Source organism: Nymphaea colorata, chromosome 9, assembly GCF_008831285.2.
Source record: "Nymphaea colorata isolate Beijing-Zhang1983 chromosome 9, ASM883128v2, whole genome shotgun sequence".
NCBI lineage: Eukaryota > Viridiplantae > Streptophyta > Magnoliopsida > Nymphaeales > Nymphaeaceae > Nymphaea > Nymphaea colorata.
In genome coordinates this window covers 7,051,484-7,075,793 of record NC_045146.1, presented here as the reverse complement: position 1 = coordinate 7,075,793, position 24,310 = coordinate 7,051,484, and the positions used below count along the sequence as shown (strand labels likewise).

Here is a 24,310-nt window from a genome sequence, read left to right as displayed (position 1 = left end):
TTCTTGGTAGGTTTTCTCTTTCTTTTGGGCTTCTCTTCCGAACTTTCAGTGGTGATAGGACTGGGTGAGCTGTTTTCTATCATAACATCTTTTCCCTTTTTATTTTTCTTTGTTGTCTTTTTCTTTTTGAGAGAAAACAGTTCGGGTCTTTCTTCCTTACTAGTTGTCGAATCTGAACCCAAATGGTCTTCATCCTGATTTTCAACAAAAGACTTGTTTTTCTTCTTTCTTTTTTGCTTGGCAGTCTTTTCATTGTCCGGCTCTAGAGTAACCATCAAGGCCTTTTGCTCTTCTTGCTCTTTCATGAATCGCTCCATGAACAAACGAAACATATAGTAAGCTTCTGGCTCGATTGCTGGGAGGCCAAGTGTTTCTGGACGGAGTTCAGAGGATGAAGCCTCGTTTTGAGGAGTCTCCTTAGCTTGCGATCTAGTTTCAACCATCTTGTTGGCTTTCAAGTATTCACCTTATGACATAAGAAAATAGAGTTATTGGACGGAAATGATGACAAAATGAAGGTTCATATTGCATTACAAGTTTTTAAAAGTTACATCCAAAGATACTAATAAAGATGACAACGACAGAAGGAATACAAAGTTGACAACATCAAACTTTTTAGGGAAGGATGGATGGTGGTCGGTTGGCATCCCACCACTCAGCATATTCCTTCTTCACCACTGGGCCTATGAACCAAGTGTATGATATTTGTGTCTTCCATTCTTGTCGAGCTACTGCAAACAATGCTGTCCATTGAGGAGAACTAAGGTCAAATTCGGGAATAGCTCCAATTGGTGCATGCACAGAGACCATCTTCTGCCTTTGAGAGAACTGTCTCATACATCTATCAGCACAATAATCAACTATGAAGTAAGGGCCCAAGAGTGTGGTACGCCCATGATGATGGTGAGTGTATCGGGGTAGGCTCTGCCGACGATCACAATAATCCCAAATGATCTCTCCTTCATTCAATTGCTCGATCAAACGACGGTATTGCTCCAAGGTTGTCAATGATCCATCAGTGTTTCTGAATAGACTGGCTTGGGGTCCCGCATGCTTGAGGAACCACAATTGTAAAGCATATGTGCATCCTTCTATGAAGTCGATATCTTCAATGGTAAAGCGGGTGAGTCCTCGGTAAAGGAAGGCTAAGGCTGTCATTGCTACTGACAAGTGTCGAGTCCCTCTATGCCCCCATACTCGAAAAAGTTGGGCAATACGGACATCTAAAAGGTCACTTCCATTGGTAAAAAGGGTCACTCCTACTGTGCAGAGCATCATACAATGTTTAATTCTCCCTATGGCTTTTCGAGGTAGGGTAGAAGGTTCAACATAGGTTCCAAATTCTTCATACAAATTTTTCATGTTGATGCTTTGATTTTCATGGTTTTCTACTAAAGGCCAAGTTTTCCGTCCAGTAAAGTGAGCAATGAGGTCATTTGCATTGACCTTGGTTGGGTTCATAAGGAATTGTTTTTCCAATAGATCATTTGGGTCACAAGTTGGGGTAGGGAGGTCTAGTATTTCGGCAAATTCATCTAGTAATATTGTCATTTCTCCCCATGGAAACCAAAAAGAGGAGGTCCTTGGGTTCCAACGCTCGGCGATTGCATGTACCAAATTTCCATTAACTGACTGCATTCCTCCAACTGCCACTGTCTCTAACCCACATTCTTCAAAGTAAGAAGGAAACATCCGAGAGAAGGTGGGATGCCAAGTCTGATACCATTCGGGAGCCAAAGGTTGAGACTCAAGAGAAATGTAGGTGGACCGTTCGGAACCTTCCCCAAAGAGGATGTGATCATAAGGGAATGTGACACCACGTTGGAAAGAATACATATTGAATGATGACTCTAAAAGATAAAAATTGAATTAGTGGAAAACATTGACTAGGTTGACAAAGACAATATGAGGTAGATGTGTGGAATGAGGTTGTAAATCATCACATAAGGTTTCACGCACATCAACATCTATCATGAAATAATTTTCTTTTTTTTTTTTTTTAGAAAATTGGGTATAGGAACCTAATTGAGATAATTTTGTGTCACGATAATCCGATATCAAGTCATGCTTATATACCTTAACCAAATGGCTTAGTACGAGCATAGATTCTTCCTTAGGCAACTAAGGGTAGAGTTCATCAACTTCTTCTTGATCACTCGTCGATATACCATAAATTACCACTCATGGTACTAACGAGGGGGCGTTCCCGCCCAAGGTGTGGTCTAGTTTTAAGGCTTAGTCTTGTGCTACCGCCAAAGACCAAGCCCGGCAACATGATGACCGGGACAAATAGGTATGAGGAATTTTGAAATATGAGAAATCATATAAATTGAGTTGTCTCTAACGCAATGTTGCCTAAGTTTGAAGATTAAAATAGAAGATCAAACATGACTTTCAAACAACTCCTAAATTGAGAAGGGTGGTATGTGATCATAAATATGTGTGAACATGATTGATCCTTCTCAATTAGTCCTATGTGCAAGAAAACATTCACAATCATCAAACAATGCAATGAAATGCCAATGGGGTCGAGGCCAAAATAGGGGACATGCTTTATCATTGGCAATACATGAGATGTTCAAATTAGTGAAAATGCATCAATAATCATAGCCAAACGATGACGGGTCCCATCACGGTCGCCATCTGTTTGCATCCCAAAATTTTCATTGGTTTTGGAGTGCTCCAGAAAAATAAGGTTTTTGTTTTGAAAGAGGAAAGAAATGGACTCGCCCGTCGGTACGAGGATCGACCGTTCCCGGCGCCTTTACCGGGGGTAATCAACCCAAGGACTATGTTTATCATTGATGCATTTCGTTTTAACTTAAACATCTTTTTGATTCTATATGCGGTGTAGAAAATATTGAAAGTTTGGAGTTTCAAACTTTTGAAAGGGTTCTTGAAGAATTGCTTGAAAATGTGAAATGTTTTGAGGAAAAAGTGAAACTAATAAATATCATTTGAAAAACTTGTGAAAACATTTTGAAATCACTTTAGTGTTCTCTTAAGACTTTAAGTAGGTTTGAGATTTTGCTCTAATTCGGTTACCACCTAGCTAGAGCTCCATCCCTTCTTGCTTAAGTTCCTTTGGAGAGGTGCTTGTGATCATAAATGAAATAAAGTGGGTGAGAATGCATGGATGCATTAACCCTATATGATTGAAAAAAATGTAAAATATTTCTACCACAACATTCATCTAATGTCATTCCTACCACAACATACATCTAAGATTTCGTTATTATAATTATTGTATATAAGAAGGAAAAGTTTTTGAAAAGGGATAGAGATTGTAGACCATCAAGCATGATTCCAATATTGGGTCATTACTTGGTTTGTGGTCTTATTGAAGTTGGTAAATAGAAAGTTCATGAGGTGAGAATGTTAAAAAGAATACAAGAGATAAAACACTCTTATGAAAGGAAAGAGAGATATAAATAAAGACATGCATACATGTGTACATACCATCACATATACACATATATGAAAGTTTAAGAGAAAAAGATGTATTGATTCGAAGAGAAATATAAAATTTAGAGGAAAAGAAAAATATCATACGCATATATGGGTATGAGAAATGTTATAAGAGAAGATATTTATCTTGAAAAGAGGAATAAATATTTGAAAGAGAGGAGATGGAGCACATGTACATACGTATTCATGCACATATGAAAATTTATAAAATAGAAAGTGAAAGCATAAAGAGAGAAATATGGGGGTCATCATGTTGGCATAAATGTATATAACATGTGTATACATCCATACCTTCACAAGATTAGAAAAATCAAGGAACAACTTAAAATTACCAACTTCAAATTTAATGTGGGCCGGAGGGGAGTTTGGACTCATGCAAGAGTCTAAGCTAAGTCCTTAAGGCCATGTTAGAAGGTTCTTTTTGAAAATGTTTTAGAAAATATGATTTATATAAGCATAGAATGTTATTATTTGGTTTGTTGTAAGAGATATATTTCTTCCACCGTTGGGTATGGAAGAAAACAAGCAACATAACGAGGCACTCGTTAGGGTTCCTAATGTGATGATTAAGAAGGAAACTAGCGCAAAATGATATGAAAATGCATATTAACATGTACATTTTCGTGAGGGTTTATCCCGGGTTGGACAAGTCCCAACCTCAAAGATTAATATGAAAATAAAGAGTCCCCAAACCACACTCTCATTCCCGACATGCATTCACATGTAAGTAAAGAACCAAGCAACTATGCATGCATAATATATAGATAACTTTCAAGGAAGGAAAGAAAGAAAGAGGATAATGAAAAAAAGCAAAGTTCAATTAGGAGGGAAGACATGATGTAACTATGAATTGATATACCACCTCATCTTCTCATGTTCCCGGCGCACTTGAGTATAGCCTCTTGACTCTAAAATAGAGATTGAGAGCTATCTCTTTTGGCCATGGAGAAATGAGGAAGAGAGGAAAATAAGAGGAAACAAAAGAACAATAAGAATGTATTCATGAAAAGAAAGAACATGATTAAAATGAAAGATCATCTCATCTTTCCATGCTCCCGGTGCACTTTGATTATAGCCTCTTGTCTCTAAAAAGAGATTGAGAGCTACCTTCTTTAGCCGTGGGGAGATGAAGATGAGGAGAAAATGTAGAAAGAGAAACAATAACGAAGAAATGAAATAACAAGAATAAGACTATATTGAAGAAATGAAATAACAATAACAACAAAAATATATTCATTAAGGAAAAGAATAACAACAACAAGAATATATATTGAAGAGAAAAAAGAGCAAGAAGATATTGATAAAGAGAAAGAACAGAACAACAAGAATACTTGAAAGAGCATGATTTAATCATAAAATAAAATATCATCTCATCTTTTCATGCTCTCCCGGTGCATTTGAGCATAGCCTCTTGTCTCTAAAAAGAGGTTGAGTGCTATCTCTTTTGGCCATGGGGAGATGAAGATGTGAAGAGAAAATGAAAACAACAACAAGACTATATTTAAGAAAAAGAAATAACATAATAATAAGAATATTAATGAAAAAAAAGAAGAGAGAAATGAGAGGGATGAAGATTACATACCTCTAATGGGAAATGACCTAAGAAAGATGAACACCTTCACTTGAAGATCCCCTTTTGAATGAAGCTCCAAGAGTGCTTGCTCTAAGTTGGAGAAGGAAATGAAAAGAGGGAGAGGGAGAGAGAGAGAGCTCAAGAGAAACTCTAAGTCTTCAAGTGAGAATACACTAGAGTTTCTCCCAAGGACCAATCTTGCCCAAGAGGGAGGATATAGGGGGGGTATTTATAGAGGATTTTGGAGCCAAAACCCAAAATTTGAATTTTTTGACCTAAAAAGACTAAAATCACCCTCTAAAAGGAGATTTTTTTGGCCAAAAGGAAGGGCAAATCGGTCTTGTCCACCCAAAAAGACTAAAATTACCCTTTAAAAGGATGTTTTTTGGTCAAAAGGAGGGGTAAATTGGTCTTGTTTACCAAAAAGACTAAAATCACCCTCTAAAAGGAGGTTTTTTGGTCAAAAGGAGGGGCAAATCGTTCTTGTTTGAAAAAGACTAAAATCACCCTCTAAAAGGAGGTTTTTTGATCAAAAGGAAGGCAAATCGGTCTTGTTTAAAAAAGACTAAAATCACCCTCTAAAAGGAGGTTTTTTGATCAAAAGGAGGGGCAAATCGGTCTTGTTTAAAAAAGACTAAAATCACCCTCTAAAAGGAGGTTTTTGGTCAAAAGAAAAGGCAAATTAGTCTTAAATGATTGATTTGGATCTAAACTTGGGTTTTGGATCTAAAATTAGTATTTTGGATTTAATTTGGATCTGAAAGTTCTATTTTGGATTTAATTTGGATCTGAGAGTAGTATTTTGGATTTAATTTGGATCTGAAAGTTGTATTTTGAAAATCTCGTGTCTAAATTTGAATTTCGCACTTGGATAAAACATCATAGTCCTTTAGAAAAATTTGGGGTGATTACACCTTGATTCTATAATATCTTTATTTGATCACAAAGACGTTGGCTTTCCTTGTCTTCAGATTTACCTGCCTTTTTTTTTATCTGATTGCTATTTTCAATCACCAGCTTGCCATTCTTATCTTATCCATATTTTAATTTTATTGATCACCAATTTTCTCTCTAACAGTTTTGTCATCTTCACTAATTTCATAAACACTCCCCCTCAAGCCGACCCACTGCTGAAGGCCGAGTTTCTTCTTTGAGAAATTAAAAATTCACTTTGATAAGCTTTTGGCAAAGAGATCAACAACTTGATTGTTGGTTGAAATGTATTTAGTCTCAAGTTGCGTTTGAGCTACTCTCTCTAGTACATAATGAAAATCAATTTGAATGTGCTTGCTTCGGTTATGAACTACTAGATTTGCCCTCATACAAGGGGAGCTCTTATTATCACAATGTAAAATCAGAACTTGATAATCTGAATTCCAATATCCTTCATTAATAATTGCATCCATGTAAGTTCTGCTACCGTTGACGCCATTGCTCTATATTCGGCCTCGACACTAGATCTAGCTATACTATTTTGCTTCTTGGCACTCTAGGAGACACAATTAGCACAAAAAAAAAAACACAAAATCCTGTGCTCAATCACCGGGTTTGGAAGCATCCTACCCAATCAGAATATAAAAAAGCATATAGATGAAGAGTGCTTTGCATCAATATTTTTAGTCCCATATGTATAGATCTTTTAATATACCCTAGAAGTCTTTTGACCATTTGATAATGAATATGAAGTGGCTCATGCATAAATTAGCTAATGTAATTGACAACAAAAGAGATATCTGGTCACGTTAGAGTCAAGTATTGCAAGGAACCAACGATCTGCCTATAAAAAGTAAGATTGTCAAATTTTGGTTCATCATCTTTATACTAAGGAATCTTTGAACTCATGGGTGTGTTACTTGGCTTGCAGTCCTCCATCTTTGCCCTTTCAAGAATATCTTTAGAATACTTAGTTTGACATAAGAGAATTCTTTTTGTTGTCCATGTCACTTCAACTCGTAGAAAATAACTCAACCTGCCAAGGTCTTCAATAGGAAACTCCTTGCAAAAAGCATCAACAAAACTTTGCAAAAATATATAACAATTTTTTGTTAAGATCATATCATCCATATATACAAGGAGTACAAGAGATTTTGATTTTTTATGCAATGTGAACATAAAAGGAACAGCCATGCATGTAGAAAATTCATAATCAACAAGAAAACTACTCAATGTAGCATACCAAACTTGCGACGCCTGTTTCAAGCCATAAATAGCTCGCTGCAATATACAAACATATCCATGTTTCATTTTATCTTCACACCCGAGAGGCTGTCTCATGCATACATCCTCATGAATGGCGCCATATAAGAAGGCATTCTTAATATCTAGCTGCCTTGTTTCCCACCACCTAATAGTGGCAATGGAGAGAACCATCCTAACAGTTGTACGTTGAACCACTGGAGAAAAAGTTTCACGGAAATCTATTCTCTCTTTTTGATTGAAACATCAGGCAACAAGTTTGGCTTTTAGTTTTTCTAAAATCCCATCTTACTTGAGTTTGGTTTCAAACACCCACCTTGATCCTACTAAATTCATCTTTGGACATAGAGAACAAGTCTCCATGTTTTATTTTCATCTAAAGCGTTCATTTCTTCATCCAGCCTGGTTACCCAAGAGCATCATTAACACTTGAAGGTTCGTTAGAAATATCTTGGTACAAAATATGTTAGTTGGCATACCTGGAGTTTGGTTTAAAGGTTTCTACCATTGATCTAGTTACCATTGATCCAGTCATAGTGGAAGGAGGGGTAATAATGATCTCACACTCACCTTGGGCCAAGTTTTCAATCGTGACCATGTCAAGTATCTCATGCTTGCCTTGAACTAAGCTTTCAGATGAGTTGTCCAGCTAATCGTGAACTAAATCAGGCTGTCCATAAATAAACATTTTTCGGTGGCTGGATATAAATAGTGATTTCCTTTGTGACTAACACTATACCCAAGGAAAAAACATGACAATGATCAAGGCTCTAATTTATCTCTTACACAATCTCTTAAGCAAGGGAAATCTCAACATCCAAAAACACGAGGAAAATCATATTTATGATGTTGTCCAAAAAATTTTATGTATGGAGAATTCATCTTAAGAGAAGACAATGGTAGCCTATTAATGAGAAAAAAAGCACTGCTAAAAGCTTCAAACTAGAAATGCTTAGGAACATTGGCATGCAACATCATGGCCAAACCCAATTATGTGATGTTTCGATGTTTTCTTTTGGCCATACTGTTTTGTTGTTTAGTGTATGGGCAAGAAAGTTGTTGTTTAGTTCCAAGAGATTTGAGATATTCTTTAAATTTTATACTCGTGTATTCTCCTCCTTCATTTGATTAGAAAACTTTATTCCTCTTATTAAATTGTGTCTCTACAAATTTTTGGAAATGTGGAAAACAAGAAAAAAAATCTGATTTCAACTTCAAAGGGTATAGCCAAGTGAATCTAGAATGTTCATCAATAAAAATCACATAATATCGATAACCAAAATAAGAAACAATAGGCACTGGTCCCCATAAATCCGAGTGAGCTTTTTCAAAGAGATCTATTGATTTATCATCTTTTTCAAGAAACAACAACCTACATAACTTGTCAAGTTGGCAGCTGTGACAAATAGAAGTTTTAGAAACTGAAGAGTAAATAGCAATCAATTTTTTCTACTGCAAATGTCTTACGACACCATTATGAGGATGTCCTAATCTGAAATGCCACTATTCTTCTGAAACATGCCAAAATCTAGATGAAAAATATGTAGTATGAGAATGACTTGCCTTGCCAATAGTGTAAACTCCATCACGCTTACTACCTTGTGCCACTATTTTTCTTGTTCTCCTGTCATTTATTAGACAAACTGAAGAGGAAAATTCAAAAACATATGGTAACTCACTAGTTAGGTTGACTAACAGAGAGTAAGTCTTTCTTTAAGTTGGGAACACATAGAACCTGAGAAAGAAGAATTGATGGCCCATGTATAACAATTTCACTTTGACCAATATGAGTTATGGGAAGGGACCTACCATCTCCAACAATAACATGAACACGTCCATGATAATGAGAGATTTTAGAACTTGGCACTTACTACTTTGCTCGACTCTCTTGGCAAGAATCTCACCTTGGGTTTTCACAGCATTTATAACAGTAGTGTTCTAAGATTATCATTCTTATATGATCATTCTCTTCAAACTCAAGTTTTCTATCATGTCGGCTGATGCTCCAGTGTCAGCCAACCACTCAATGTCATTTGCATAATCAATAGTGACAGTGGCGAGAGCTTGTTGAGCATCCTCGGCTTGATAAGCATGGTTGAATCGTTCAAAACATTTGATGCCCGAGTGGTATTTCTTACCACAGATTTAACAAACAAAAGGATTTTTATTTTTCTTCTCATCGCCCTTGGAGGAGGAATTTTCACTTTGATGACAGAACCTTGATAGTTCCAATGCCCTCTATTAAAATTGTTATAGTCGTGCCCACGGCCACGGGCATGGCCATGTCTAGATTATTGTTGAGTCATCATCATGATGGGAGGAGTAGGACTCTTCAGTCGTGAGTCAAAGCTTTGGAGGAGAGACTTCTTCATAAGGCAATGTAGGTAGACAAGTCATGGAGGCAATAAAAGCTTCATATCCTTCTCCAAATCCTTGAACCAGCCAATCAACTTGCACCCCCTCATCAACAGATTTTCCAATAGCTGGAATGTCATCACATATTGTTTTGAATTTGCCTATATAATCTTTCCCAGAATCATCATTCTTCTTAAGTGAGGTAAGAAAATGCATGAGACGAAATTCTCTATCGTGTGATTTGTGGCAAAAGGCATTCATAAGAATCTTCCAGATATCCTTCCATGTCTCAAGGCTAACAAGTAGGCCAAGAGCACTTTTAGATAACATGCTCATTATCCACCTCTTAATAAGACGATCAGTCTTCCTCCAGACAGTAAATTGGGGATTAGGCACTAGTTTCTAAGAAGAAGAATTAGATGAATCAACAATAAGTTCTGGTGGAAAAGCAATTTCACCAGTCAAAAACCCTTGAAGATCCTGACTTTCAACCAGTGCCAAGAACTATGTCTTCTACATAAAGAAATTTTCAGCTCAAAGCTTGAGCAAAATAAAGTTCGACACATTGATTGTGTAAGGGTAAGGGAAAGCAGATGGGAAGGATGATGCCATAAAGAAACATTGCTCTGATACCATAAAGAAAATGCAGGGAAGAGTAAAATAGAACAGGAAAAGAGGTAGGAATTAACGTGGATCTGTTTGGCTGAAGCCTACGTCCATGATCAGAAAGCACTCTAATTTGAATTTTTTATTGATAGTGGGAGATATCTTACAAGATCAATGTTGAGTGCTTTTATAAAGAAGGAATACTATGTTTTCTCACAAGGCATGTCATTCCTGCTTTGATTCTATAATATCTTCATTTGATCACAAAGACTTGATTTTCCTTATCTTCAGATTTACCTACCTTCTTTATCTGATTGCTATCTTCAATCACCAGTTTGCCATTCTTATCTTTATCCATCTTCTAATTCTCTTGATTGCCTATTTTCCCTCTAACAATTTTGTCATCTTCACCAATTTCGTTAATAGTTCTCACCTTCATTAGGGGGCATACTCATAGTACTCGATGTGCTTGATGGTGACATGAGCCAGCGCCTACAATACAAGGTCTGAGAGAAGCCCTAGCAAGAGGAAGGCAAAGCGGGAGACAATCACTTGCTTCCTATCAAGGGAGACTTTGGAGATCATAAAGAAGTTGGAGAAAGTCTAACATTTCAAGAATGAAAACTGATCACCATGGAAACAAAATCAAGCAAGAAAACAAGGAGTTCCTTACTATGTGCGGTCAACGGGTCTCTTCCTCTATCGCACCATACTCTTACCAAAAGTGTATCACCCACCGTTGGAAACTCCCCTACCTGTACATTGAAAATAAATAGTAGAAACCTCTCAAGAAAAGTAAGTGAATAGAAAATTATTTTGAGAGAGCAGTGGACGTAGGCAAATATTGAACCACTTTAAAATTTTTGCATTCTTCCTCTCATCTCTCTTTTGCTAATTCTTGTTGGCATCAGAGCTACAATGGTGCCAAGCCAACCTGCACCAACCGTCTCCTTCATCACAGTTTAGAGGAAGCTCAAGACCATCATCTTCTTTGGAAAGTGCCTTCTTGTTTGAACAGATTGGAGGCAATTTCCATCACTATTGGCCATTAAACTCACTATGGACAAGTATCTCCTTTAGGAACCTCAATGGCAACCTATTCTTCTCACATATGGTCTGAAGAGGTATGTTGACGACATACCACCTCCTCTTAAGAGAATTGAAGATTCAGATGTGATAAATCCTGAATTTATTTTTTGGCTCAAACATCATCAATCACTACTCAGTTGGTTTCATGCGTCATTATCTGAACCCATCGATGCTCAAGTGGTCAGTTTAGCCTGTTTGTATAAAGCTTGGGAATCCTTGCATGATACCTATGCTGCCCACTCAAGATAAAAAATTATGCAGTTGAAATCTTAAGTGCAAGACATCAAGAAAGCCTCAATTTCTATTGATGAATATACACTGAAAATTTAAATCTCTTGGTCACCAATTTGTGGCAATAACTTTAGAGGAAGAGGAAATAGAGGTGGTTACAATAGAGGAGGTCAAGGGTATAATAACAACCATAACTCCAATCTACCTCGTGTTTCATGCCAACTATGTGAAAAGATTGGTCACTCTGCTACCAGTTGCAAACTTATGCCAACCAAAGCAGCCAACAAGCAGCAGGAATCTTATCCTTTATCTCATAATTCTTCTTTTGAGAATATTGGGGGCTCGAACTGGTATCCGATTCCAGCACCACACACCATGTGACCAGCGATCTTGCAAACTTCTCCAACCATCATGAATATCAAGGAAATGACTCTCTAAAAGTTGGGGATCGCTCAAGTTTGTCTATAACTCATATTGGTTCATCCTATGTTGATAAATTTGTTTTAAATAATATTCTACGTGCCGTCAATATCGAAGTTATCCGTGCAAAAATTGTCATGATAGTAATGTTATTTTTGACTTCACTCATACTTTTTGTTGTGTTAAGGATATGATTACAAGCACACTTCTGCTGAGGGGAACAAGTAAGGATGGTCTCTATAGTATCCCATTGAATAAAGAAGGAGAAAAGATGGTTCTCCTTGGCGAAAAATTTCGACTCTCTAGAATGATGGCATAGTAGACTCGGTCATCCAGCTACTCAAGTCACTATAAAGATTTTATATAAATTGAATTTGCCTTTCCAAAACATTTGTTTTAGGAGACTTGTCGAAAAAAAGTCATTTTCTTCCTTTTTATGGAACTATATTTTGTTTGAAAAACCATTGGATATTATTTATTCAGATGTGTGGAGTCCTTTGCCTGCAATGAGCAAGGACAGTTTTAGATTCTATGTTGTGTTTGTGGATGTTTTCTCTAAATATGCATGAGTTTATTTTCTTAAGTATTGATCTGATGTTTTGAATGCCTTTAGAATGTTTAAAAGTCATGTTGAAAATGTGTTGAATGCAAAAATAAAATATTTCATTCTCATTGGGGAGGAGAATTCCAAGCCTTGATCAACGAGTTGCATGAAAATGGTATTGAATATAGAGTGTTCTGTCTACACACTCCCTAAATAAATGGTAGTACCGAGAGAGAGTATCGACAGGTCTCTCTCTCATGGCTCAGGCCAATGTGCTCCATATCTATTGGGCATATGCTTTCAGTTCTACTATTTATCTCATAAATGGCATGCCCCATGAACCATTCAAACACAAATCACCTTTAGAGGTCCTATATAAAAAGGTTCCAGATTTTAATTTTTTAAAAAATCTTGGTTACATGCTTTCCTTGCGTAACGGATTATAGACAACACAAACTTGAGTTTGAATTCCAACCCTGTGCCATTCTTGTATACGCTACGGCCATCATGTGTACATCTGTTTGGATATAATGAAAGGAAGAACCTACATCTCCAGGCGCATCATTTTTTTTTATGAAAGACGGTTTCTTTTTAAAAAGTCTGATTCTACAAACAAAGATGCACCGATTTCTTCTTCTATGCCTCTCATTATTTCAGGTCCAAATTTTATGCAAGAGCCATCGCCGCCTCCTAAATCTTTTCTGTATTTTGGGAATGAAACCTCTACAGGGAACAAATCTGAACCTATTGAAACTGAACCTACTAGAAATGAACTTGAACCTGTTAGTTCTCCTTCCACCCGACCTAAGCGGTTCACCACCAAATCCTGAGCGAACTCACCATATGGTCACAGTTAGAAGAGATCAGAATCTGATTTCCTTACTCTTTCCCTCCTAGTTTATTCCCGCAGCACAAAACAGTCTTCCCATTGAGCATTCTCTCCTCCTTTTACGCAGCTTCTCATGTTCTTTACTACCTTCATGTTTCCAGAAGACAAGGCTCCCTCTGACGATGCTCAACTTTCCCCCGCCTTTGGTTGCGGATATGGATGAACTACAAGGAGGTTGATGGTGGCGGCATAGTTGAGGATGCAAGTCCCGCGATCTGATCAAAGGAAGTTCCTGCTCACTCCCTCTAGGGTTTAAGAACAGAGGGGAAAGAGAGAGGGAGGAAGAGAAGGAGTTTTCGGGAGCCGGTTGTTTAGACAAGGCTGCGTGGATTTAGGACTAATATATTTGTACATGTCCAACCGATCCGTTTCTATTTTAAGGACTCTTTTCAATTTTTTTAAATGAAAAGCTAACCAGTGGTATCGTAGAGATACATGGGAGTAGACGCTGCCAACACCAACCCTAAAAAAAATTGATCAAAAATTAAATAGGATGTCCATACCAAATGTGGTTTCATGACTGCTAAAATAAATTCTAACTCGCCCTTATTGTTGTGTGATCCACATTAGGGGCAAGGGCTGAGTCAGAGTAAATCTCTAAGGGCCTTAATCTTACCTCAAAAAAATTTATATATAAATTACTTATTTTACATAAAAATTATAAAAAATAATATTTTAACCCATATCAAAATTTAAAAACTTTAATTCAACCCTCACATAACCCGGTAGGGCTACACAACGAGTCGAGCCAACTCAGGCTCGACTTGAACTCGCTCGAAAAAGGTCGGCTCGAGCTCGACTCATTTATAAAAAGTGTTGTTCCAGCTCAAAGTTAAGCTCGAATCAATAAACGAATCGAGTTGGAGTAGCAAGAACTCGACTCGTTTAAACTCGACTCGATTCGTTATATTTAATGAATTGAATTAGATGAACCGGTTCCCGATACCGGTTCACCGGTTTGGGATAAATTTTTTTCTTCTCTTCCCTTTCCGCTTCGGTCTTTCACTCTTCCTTCTTCCCGTGAACCGTCTGCTCTCCCTCTTGACTCTCGCTGAGTTGGTGTCTTCCCCTCTTCCGTCGACCACGACGAGTCTTCCAAACTGCTCTGAGGCTCCCTCTCTTCCGCAGACCGCTGCTGCTGCCTTCTCTTGCCGCTGCTGCCTCAGACGCGTCTGTCGCCTTTCCCCTTCTCTCGCTGCTGCTGCCTCACAGCCTCACACGCGTCCCTCTCACTCTTGCTGGACTCTTGCTCCCGCCTTTACGCCAGGTACCCCTTCAGCCTTCCTTTCTTCTTCTCCTTGTTGTTCTTCTTCTTCTTCCTCCTCCCAACTGATTTTGCCCAAATGCCGCTGCTGCCTCAGTCAGACGCATCCGTCGCATTTCCCCTTCTCTCGCTGCTGCTGCCTCACAGCTTCAGACGCGTCCCTCTCGCTCTTGCTGGACTAGAGGACCGTTAAAATGTAAAGACTTAATCGACAGTCTTTTTATGGAATCTGGTGTTCTTCATTTGTTAACGGTGTCTATGAAATGTTCTGCTTTGACTCGCTTTGCTTAGGAGTACTGACACTGTTGAACTCTCCCCATTTGGTTTTCTGTTATAATGATAGTATCATGTTTTCTCGAATGTTGGAATTTTGTGTTTCTTTCATGTCGAGGGTTTAGACCAGCTGGTCTCATTCAAGAAGCGAAAACGTAGATTAGATAGCTGTAGGCCTGTAATTGGCTACATTCAACAGCGCATGTCCTTCTCTTGATCATGATTTATGGTTGAATTCACTAAGAAGTGTTCCCTTCTATCCTGGATTTTGTCTCTTGGGAAATTGGATTTGCATTACCTGCTATCACCTTCTCGTGTTTAGATCACCTGCGATCATCTCTTCCTCTTGTTCCATGAGTTGTATCTTTTTCTTCTGTGGCTGTGGCTTTATATCTCCTCCGTTTCAACCGTGAGGCAATTTTGCTCACATTATTGCACATGGCTGTCCACCACTGAATGTTTGTTTGCACGGTGAAATAATGCTTCCCCTGACCAAGAGCATGAAAGCAGGAAAAGTTGTGTTTTCAATTATAGATTTGTCTGAGGTGGTGTTCAAGCTAGGTCCAGAATCTCCAGATGCTTGGGGCTCAGTGTAATGTACCAGAGTCAACAAAGTAGGGATATGGACTAACTGAACTAAGAAATAGGCTGGTAGATCAGCCCGGCTAGAGTTTTGTGGTAATCTAGCTAGTTTTGAGGCTTTGAGCACATGTAGGAATATGGACTAACTGAACTAAGAAATAGGCTTGTAAACCAGCCTGGTTCGAGCTTCACTCGTTCTTGTGTCAATGTAGTTGGTCTTGAGCATGATTGTCCCAAGCTAAACATTCCCACGTGCAAACATACGTTTTCAATGATAAAAATATGAGTGCATGTACTGTAGACTGCTTTTACGTGTTTTGTGAAGCCTATTTTTGCCACTAATGACCTGTTTAGTTTGTTCAATATGGTGTTGTATCATGCTTGGTTCTAGCTTTTGTGCTACCTGTCAAAATATTAGGTATTGTTCTAAGTTCAGTTGTTGTTTTGTTCTTAGATGCTTGATTTTTCCTTGATGCAACATTATGGCTGAATTTCTTTGGAACACAGTTAATATTGATTTTTTTATGCTAACATTTTTATTTTTTGTTAGGTTCTATTGTTAGAGACTCGGAAGCAGATTTGCAGGAGTATCGTTAGGGACTGCTTTTTTTATGTAACTTATGGCATTATGCCTCTCCTTTTTTCCGTTTGGGTAGATGAGGTTTCTGCCATTGTCCGTGATATGGGTTCTTACACATGCAAAGCTGGATATGCTGGGGAAGATGTTCCAAAGGCAGTGTTTCCATTTGTAAGTATCTTACAACAAATTATGTTGCTTCCGTATCTTTTCACTTTAATGTGTAACTCTATTTTTCTAATAAAGTCAACAATAGCATGAGTGTCAGCAGAAGCAAGTAGAACATAAATATAGCGATGTTGTTCAACTAGTCTTCACTTTTCTTTTCTATTTATGACAGTTAACTAAAACATAATTCTCTGTGATGCCTATTACTTGCTAAACGTGGGAACAAATAACTATTTAAGTGGAAGTGGCACTTGTTGGATCCAACATGATATTAGCAGCAGTCAAAGACAAAGAAAGGGTCAGGACTTATTGATGATTGAAAAGAACATATCCCAATAGAGATGAAAGTAAATCTCTCAAATGCACTGAAGGAGGAGTGCCATATATAATTCACAGAATTTAGATTTCAATGTCCTAGCATATACTTTTCATGGCTCTACTATATCAATCAGAGTTTTGCCTTGTGAACTGAAAATAAATGTTTTTTGTTGATTCCTATTATTGGGAACTGAAAGTTAAATTTCTTCTGTGAAAAAAGTTTTAGATCATAGGCAAGGTACCTTTTAGTGTTTTCTTAGTTCATAGGCAGGAATTCCCTACTTTGTATGTATTTTAAATAAATATTTGATGTTTATCATTACAAAATATCTTCATATACTTCTACACGTAATCTCATCCTTTTCTCTTTTGTGTACTGTCAAATGCAGGAAGGTTGAAGCAAACTAGCTTGAAGGGCAGCTTCCTCGAAACTTGGGCAACTTAATCAGATCTTTTATCCTTCTTCTTCTAGTCTTAGTCTTAATATTGGGGTCTTACTACTATGTGGACTTCTGAATACGGTCCAACTTTTTGATTGAAGGTGGACCTTAAAATTTATTTGAGTTTGACAATAGTCCATCATAAATGTGATAAATTATATATAAGAAAGGAAGTTTTGCTTTGTTAAACAAGCCTATCCTTTATCAGCTAGATTTGGTTAAAAAATTCTGATTGGAATGGTTCCATCTCACCCTGTTATTACTTATTACACTGTCTATATACTTTCTAGCTATATGCGCATTTTAGCAGATAGATGATCATGATGAAGCATGCTTCAGCATTATCTCTCATAGAATAGAAGGCTAAAGGATTTAAATGCCTAAACGAGCTAAACGGGTTAACGTTGAGCTAAACGAGTCAGTACTGAACGAGTTAAACGAGTCAGCACCTGAAGGAGCTAAATGAGTTAAAGTTAAATGAGTAAATGTTAAAATGAGTAAATGTTAAACAAGTTAACGAGTTAAATGAGTTAATCGAGCTTGAGCTCGACTTTGTGTAGTGAGTCGAGCTCAATTTTGTGTAGTCGAGTCGAATTCAAGCTTGCTGTAAGAAGCTCTTGTAAGAAGCTCGAGTCAAGTTTGAGCTTGAGTAATTTTAACCGACTCGAGCCCGAACTTGGTCCGGCTCGTGTGCAGCCTAGTCACACCCGGTCCGTCACCATCGTTGGGGCCATGGCAGCTGAGGCTGGTCACGTCGCCTCTTGCTCCATGATGACAGCTGTGCGATCACCTCACCTTAGCCCTCACTTCGAGTCGCCATTGCCCATCTTGCATCGAAGGGCGAGGGCCACAAGGAAGCATCTCTTTCCAGTCCAACTATTAACGTTTTCTTTTGTCACTATCATTTATAACGGGTTGAAGGTGGAAGCTAAGCTACCCACTCTCATATCAAGGAAGCATTGATGTCATACAACCGCTCGATTTCCCTAACAACATGCATAGTGTGATGATCACGAAACCATTAATTCTCTCTCTTAATGGCTCCCATCTACCACCTTATCATCTCCCATGACGGCCACACTAACGACGGAGAGAGAGAGAGAGAGAGAGAGATGTCCATCTTCAACTTCTCCCCCTCATCGCAGTCCTCCTCTCCCTCTCCCTCCACTTTCCTTTCCTCCTCTCCAGCAGACACTGGCACGGGTCTCGGCTACGGAATCGCAATCGCCGTCGCCATCCTTGTCCTCGTCTCCACTACGATGCTCGCCTCTTATGTCTGTGTCCGGATCGTCGGCCGTGACTCGCTGCCCCCGCCACAACCGCCCGCGGACCACCTTCTCCCTCCGACTGTCGTCGTCGTCGTCCCCGGCCTCGACGATGCCGCCATCGCCGCTTACCCTAAGCACTGCTTTAGTCGCTCATCCGGTGACGACGCGGCCACCTGCGCCATCTGCCTCGCCGACTACGGGCAAGGGGACATGCTCCGGCAGATTCCCGACTGTCGCCACCAATTCCACGTGGACTGCATCGATGCGTGGCTGCGCAAAAGCTCCACGTGTCCCGTTTGCCGCTCCTCCCCCTTACCGACGCCGGTGGCGACGCCCCTCTCCGAGTTCGTGCCCCTCGCCGCCAACCGCCGGTGATTCGAAATTAAGACGACGTCGGCCGCTTCTTTATCATGCCTTCCCGTAATTGGGCTTTGTCTTTTCTACGTGGCTTACGTGGATGCAGCCCAGGCCGGATTCATTCACTGGATGCCACTCGCTTGTTCAAGTGACTCTTCCGTCTGAAACAGATCGGGTCGGAGAAGCGTGTGAACACTAGTCGATCGGCTTTCCCATCTGATCCCCTATGATGTTGAGGTACTCATCGCCCCCATCCATGGCAAAAGAACGATTATAGTTAATTTCAGACAATAAGGCTTGATGTGGACAAATCCAATTAACGAGTTCAGGTCTGATTAGTTTGTGACGCTTTTGTCAAATCATTTCAGTGGTGGAATGGTTTTCTTTTTTTCTTTTTTCTTTTTTTTTGTAAGCTCAAAATCCTCCCAAAAAGTATTGACGAAGCTACTTGCTTTCCCACAGTTTTTAGAAATGAAATATATTTTTATTAATAGTTTTTGGTGGCACAAAATAAAAAAAAACAATTATTTGGCCATAAAGGTAGCCAATTATTTTTAATATATCTGTATATATATATATATAAGAAAATCGAATGCTAATTCTGGTTATCAGAGTCATCCACGGGCTGTCCAATCTATTATGTTGACAGAAAATCAAGAAAAAAATGGGACATTTTAATAATTTAAGTAATTCATATATATTTCTCTTAACCATGTGTTATGACGGTTCGATAGTCCTCATAAGTGAGTTAAGTGACTTTGATAGCTAGAGCCACTATCCATTCTCTCTCTCCCGACATATATATATATATATATATATATATATATATATATATATATATATATATATATTATTTGAAACAAAGCCAAAAATAAAAAAATGAACTTTCCTTCGACGCCTTCGCGCAATATATCCACGTCTAACTCTTGCCATATTTTCAAGTGGGACTTTGATGAATAAAATTTTCATGAATAACAAATTGATTTTCATTTATTTTCTTTTAGTCATTCTTTTTTCTTCTCTTGGTCTAAGCAAAACGGATTCTTCCGGTGTACAAAATAAAAATTAAGTGCCTTGATAATATTCCCAATTTCAAAAGTAGTTTTTAGAAAGAACATGTTTTCTCTCCTGACGCATGCAAAACCGACACAATCTAAACAAACATCAAATATTACTGAGGGCATTTTGGTAATCTATTTTCAATATAAAATCAGATTGAACAGTCTCGCGTTTCTCACTCCTGGAAAAAATATTTGCTATGCACTGAATGCATATTGAGGGAACAACAAACACAGAGATTAAAGTGCAAATTAAATTCCAAACGAGAAGGGAAATAATATTGGATGGTTGCACGAACAGTGAATTGGACTTTATGGACCTTAACTATCAAGTATTGATACTAAATTAATGTGGGTCAGTTTATCAATGACGACGCAAACACCAACTAGAGATACATTGAAGATAACAAGATTATATATCCTTCCAAGAATATACATGCACATTCAAAACTCACCAACCACAACCATGTAACATTTTCAGCTGACCAAAGCAACCAGCAGCAGACACCTCTTTGCTTGATAGTTGTACAGAAATATGTGACACAATTGCATAGGTTGAAATAGTCTCATACATGCTGCCCGATAAGGTTAAGACGATTCATATTTGATATTTGGGATTGTTTATGGTTCCGTGGTGGCTTAATTTACTGGCATGGCATTTCCTTGAAGCCTGTAACAGGCAAGCAAATATCTTTGTCAAAATAGGAAACTGGTACTGGTTTCCACGAAGTGGTTATTATCACTCACAACAATGGTGGAGCTAGGAATGTTGGGCTGAGTTGCACTAATTAAAAAACCCTCGCATCTTAAAGGGGACGATTATATAAATTAATGAGCAAGTTTTTTAGAGCACCAATATGAAAATAAGAACTTTTTGTGAGGCTGGTGTAGGCAACTGACGGCACTTTCCGATAAGTGGCTACGCGAGAGACCTGGTAATGTTGGTAGGCCAACACCATGCGAGAGATGATCAAGTCAATTGCAAGGTTATAAACTTTATGTATATTAAACAAGCAACTCATATGACCTTGCAAACACCAGTAGCTAGGCCAAGTTGAACTCCGCAAATGTTTCAACTATAATAATGTGCAAGCATCATAAGCTGCCTTTGACATAGCTTTACAAGAACTACTATAATGTAAAAAGGCACCGACCAAAGCTAGGAGAGACTAATTGGTGGGTGATTTGTCATAGTTCGTATCCACCAACAACAAAACAAGTTTGTGTATGTGATGCAAATTGGTCTGCGCCTGTTTTGACACGTTTAAGTTTTTTCTATGTAATACTAGTCGTCCACCATGTTGATTAGAAAATAAAAATAAACAAAAATCAAATGATTCAACATGGTTTTTACACCTTAGAAGGTCAGGATCGACCGTAATTGCAAATAACAATTAGGAGGGAAGAATAAATAGAGGAGCGTCCCACTATTTTAGCAATGGAAGATAACCTCTTTAACTATTTACGATTTTCTTTCCCTCTTTATTTCCAAATCAATATGGTGACCTTCCATGGTGCAAGTTAAATTAAAAACATGTCCAATGATTTTGTTTTGTTTATTTTTTATTTTCTCAGCACGCTATCAGAACATGGCTTGTTATGTACTCTCAATGAACATTTTGGGATGACCGAAAAGTATTGCCAACTTCGTCACCAAAGTGAAGGTTAAATTCTATCCATTGAAGAAAATCTTCACGCAGCAAAATTTGGTCTAATTTCCAGATCGTTATCAAAACGAGGGCTCAACTGGTTTTTACAAAAATACGCAACAAAGTTGAACTTTCCATTATCCCCGTCCAGTTTGGGAGGGGCTGTTAAGGATAAAGATGGATGTTGTTCCATTGATTAGGGCTGTTCACTCCAGTCGAACTCGCTCAAAGAACTTGACTCGAACTAGACAACCTAAATGAGTCGAGCTCGAGTTAAGTGGGTTCGGCTCGGTTAAGCTCGAAATACAAAATATATAAAATTATCAGAAAAAGTAGGTTGCTCAAATGGGTATGCACGTGGCTAGTTATTTGGGAGGTTCCATGTTCAAATCTATATGCTGCCTGTTTCTTTTAAAAAATAATCTTTTAATGGAATACTTGGCTTGGCTCAAGCCAATCTTCGGCTCGAGCTGACTTCAAGTTTTAAAAACTCGGGCTCCAGTCGAGCTCGACCTAGTGAAATCGAACTTGGCTCAACTCGGCTCGAACTCGCTCATGAACAGACCTACCGTTGATAAGATAATGCATGGCATGGCAAGGACGCAATTACAAGAATGGTGGGAAGGTAAGATAATGGGCATCCATTTATAAGGAGGGATAAATCCATTTGAAAATAAAAAAGTGAAAGAAAATTCCAAGTTAAGCGATTAATTATTTTCCCTTGCAAAAATTGTGGAAAGCTCATCTATTTCTTCTCCTCCTCTTGTAATTTGTGGCCAAGGTCGATGATGACCTTCCATGTGTAAAAACATGTTCATTAATGATTAGTTTGTTTATTTTTATTTTCTCAACATACCAATCGCAACCGTAAATATAAAGTTTGATTGATTTAATTTAGAATAGCAACGACTTGAAGGAAGAGGTGCAACCTTAAGTAACAAATCTAAGTTCAATAATAGAAAACTTTAAGAACCCATGCTTAGTAATTAGATTTCCACGCTTGAGAACAACCAGCTAATGCTAAGACCTAAACATGAAGGATATCTAGGTGCTAGTAATGGATGCATGAATACCCATGATTGAGAAGTACCTAGCAGAATGATTTATTAATGTCAAGTGATTATGCTCACCAAATTGATACCAATGCAAGTAATGTGTGAACTTCTTGTCCCTTTTTTCATTTCATCATTCTCAACAAGAAATCAGACTGATCTTATATGCGAAAAGAACAATAGTAAATCTGTGTAATTCTAAGGAGATTCTGATTCTAGCTAAACATATTGCAAATAACTCTTGAAAATTTTTGCATATTCAATTTTCATGATGGGCAATTCAAATATTGCAACTACTTGTTTTAGAAATAGGCATCTAGCAAGGGCACCCAGTCTGAGCTTGAATTTTAATAGGCATAAAAAATGCGCAGCTGAATTAGATCCTGGAAAAAGGCTCACCCATTATATCTAGCAGAACTGCTTGGTGGCCATGAACAGCTGGCGCCTTTCTTGAACTTTGCATGCCATGTGGATTGATTAGAGCATCAATAGACTTAAAAAGAAAAGTCCAGACTAGGCGCTATAACCAAGAACCATTAAGATCTAAAGCTAGAAGCAACGTGAAATTATCCCCCTCAGAAAAAAAAAAATTCTCATGTTGCACTAAAATTGAGAAAATTTATCATCATTTTGAATTACTTGGAACGTTTCCCTTTACTTTTAGCAAGCAACAATGATTGTTAAAATACTTTAAAGCAACCTTCAGGGAGGTTATAAACATTACTGAAATGGAATGTTTACAAATGCTTCATAATAGTCACATAATATGCACCTCATACACAAAGCTTAATTCACATTAGAAAGGCACTCTGAGAGAGAGAGAGAGAGAGAAGATTTACAATTTTGCTAATGAACATGGTTTTTTTACTTATTGGTTGGCCTATTGATGATGCATGAAACACCATCTGATTTGCTTATTGTTCGTGCCTTTATCATCATTCTAAATATTAAATAACATATTTATCTTGTTTTATATGTTAAGACCCCCCATGCTTCAAATGTGATGTTAAATGGACTTGAAATGAATCTGCAATTGAGTTTTCAGGTTTTTGTAGCGAAATTCATGCAGCTAGAGGTCCCGATCCATATCCAAGAGTCAGAACATATCAAGTCATGGACTTAGACCTCAGATTATGAACCCTAAACTCGATAAACTCTAAACTCAATATCCAAGAAAGAGATCAAGTGAAGCAAAATATTTAAAATGCCATCCCATTGGGTGGCACCTTATTTTTTTTTAATTATAAAATCTTCTTGACCCTTTTGTAATTTGTCAAAGATTAAGGACTGTTATTGCAAAGACTATTGAAAGCTTTGTTGAAAACGTGGAGAAGCCACCATTAGAGCTCATTCCTGGCTTAAAGAGCTTTAGAGGTCTTCTTCTTCCTTCTTCTAGTTGTACATAGGAGGGTGCTTTATCTATCTTGCTTAGCCAACCAACAAATGGAGGGTGCTTTTTACTTGTTGTTTGTTGCTTTCGTAGCTAGGTGTATAACCATTAAACACACTTTAACATTTCTTTAGATCTCAGCATCAGTGATTCCGTCACTGAAAATTAAGATATACCTTAAAGAGTTTGTGAAGATAATAATCTTTTCAACTAGGCTCACAATGGACATTTGTGGGCCACAACCAATTTTAATGTGTGAAGATGGTTCACAAAGCAGGATTCACACAGCAAGTGTAAGTTATACTTTTCATGATCAGTTCAACGTATATCAAGCTTGTTCACTACCACATAGCTTATGACACTCATGTACTAGTATACAAGGGAATTTATACACATAAAAGAATGCTAGGAGTTAAATAGTATTGTGTCCAGGAAATGTCATTTGAGATGCGAGAAAGCTTATTTTACTAGTTTAACAATAATATAACAAACAAAACAAGCCATTTAAATCAGCTAACCCACCTTTACAATTCATAAACTCAT

The 24,310-nt window shown here is 37.9% G+C and overlaps 1 protein-coding gene and 1 long non-coding RNA gene across 2 annotated transcripts; both read left to right on the top strand.

The window, feature by feature from the left end:
• Nucleotides 1-14,388: 14,388 nt before the first annotated feature.
• Nucleotides 14,389-17,173, top strand: LOC116260923 (uncharacterized). Its single transcript, XR_004174210.2, has 4 exons — nucleotides 14,389-14,638; nucleotides 14,733-14,831; nucleotides 16,041-16,238; nucleotides 16,943-17,173. It is a non-coding gene; the product is annotated as an uncharacterized LOC116260923 (long non-coding RNA).
• A 904-nt stretch (nucleotides 17,174-18,077) lies between these two features.
• LOC116260922 (putative RING-H2 finger protein ATL69) lies at nucleotides 18,078-19,109 on the top strand. The gene has a single exon (XM_031639459.2). It carries the CDS (start codon nucleotides 18,106-18,108, stop codon nucleotides 18,634-18,636), a length of 531 nt encoding a protein of 176 aa, XP_031495319.1. The 5' UTR covers nucleotides 18,078-18,105; the 3' UTR covers nucleotides 18,637-19,109.
• The last annotated feature ends 5,201 nt before the right edge of the window (nucleotides 19,110-24,310 follow it).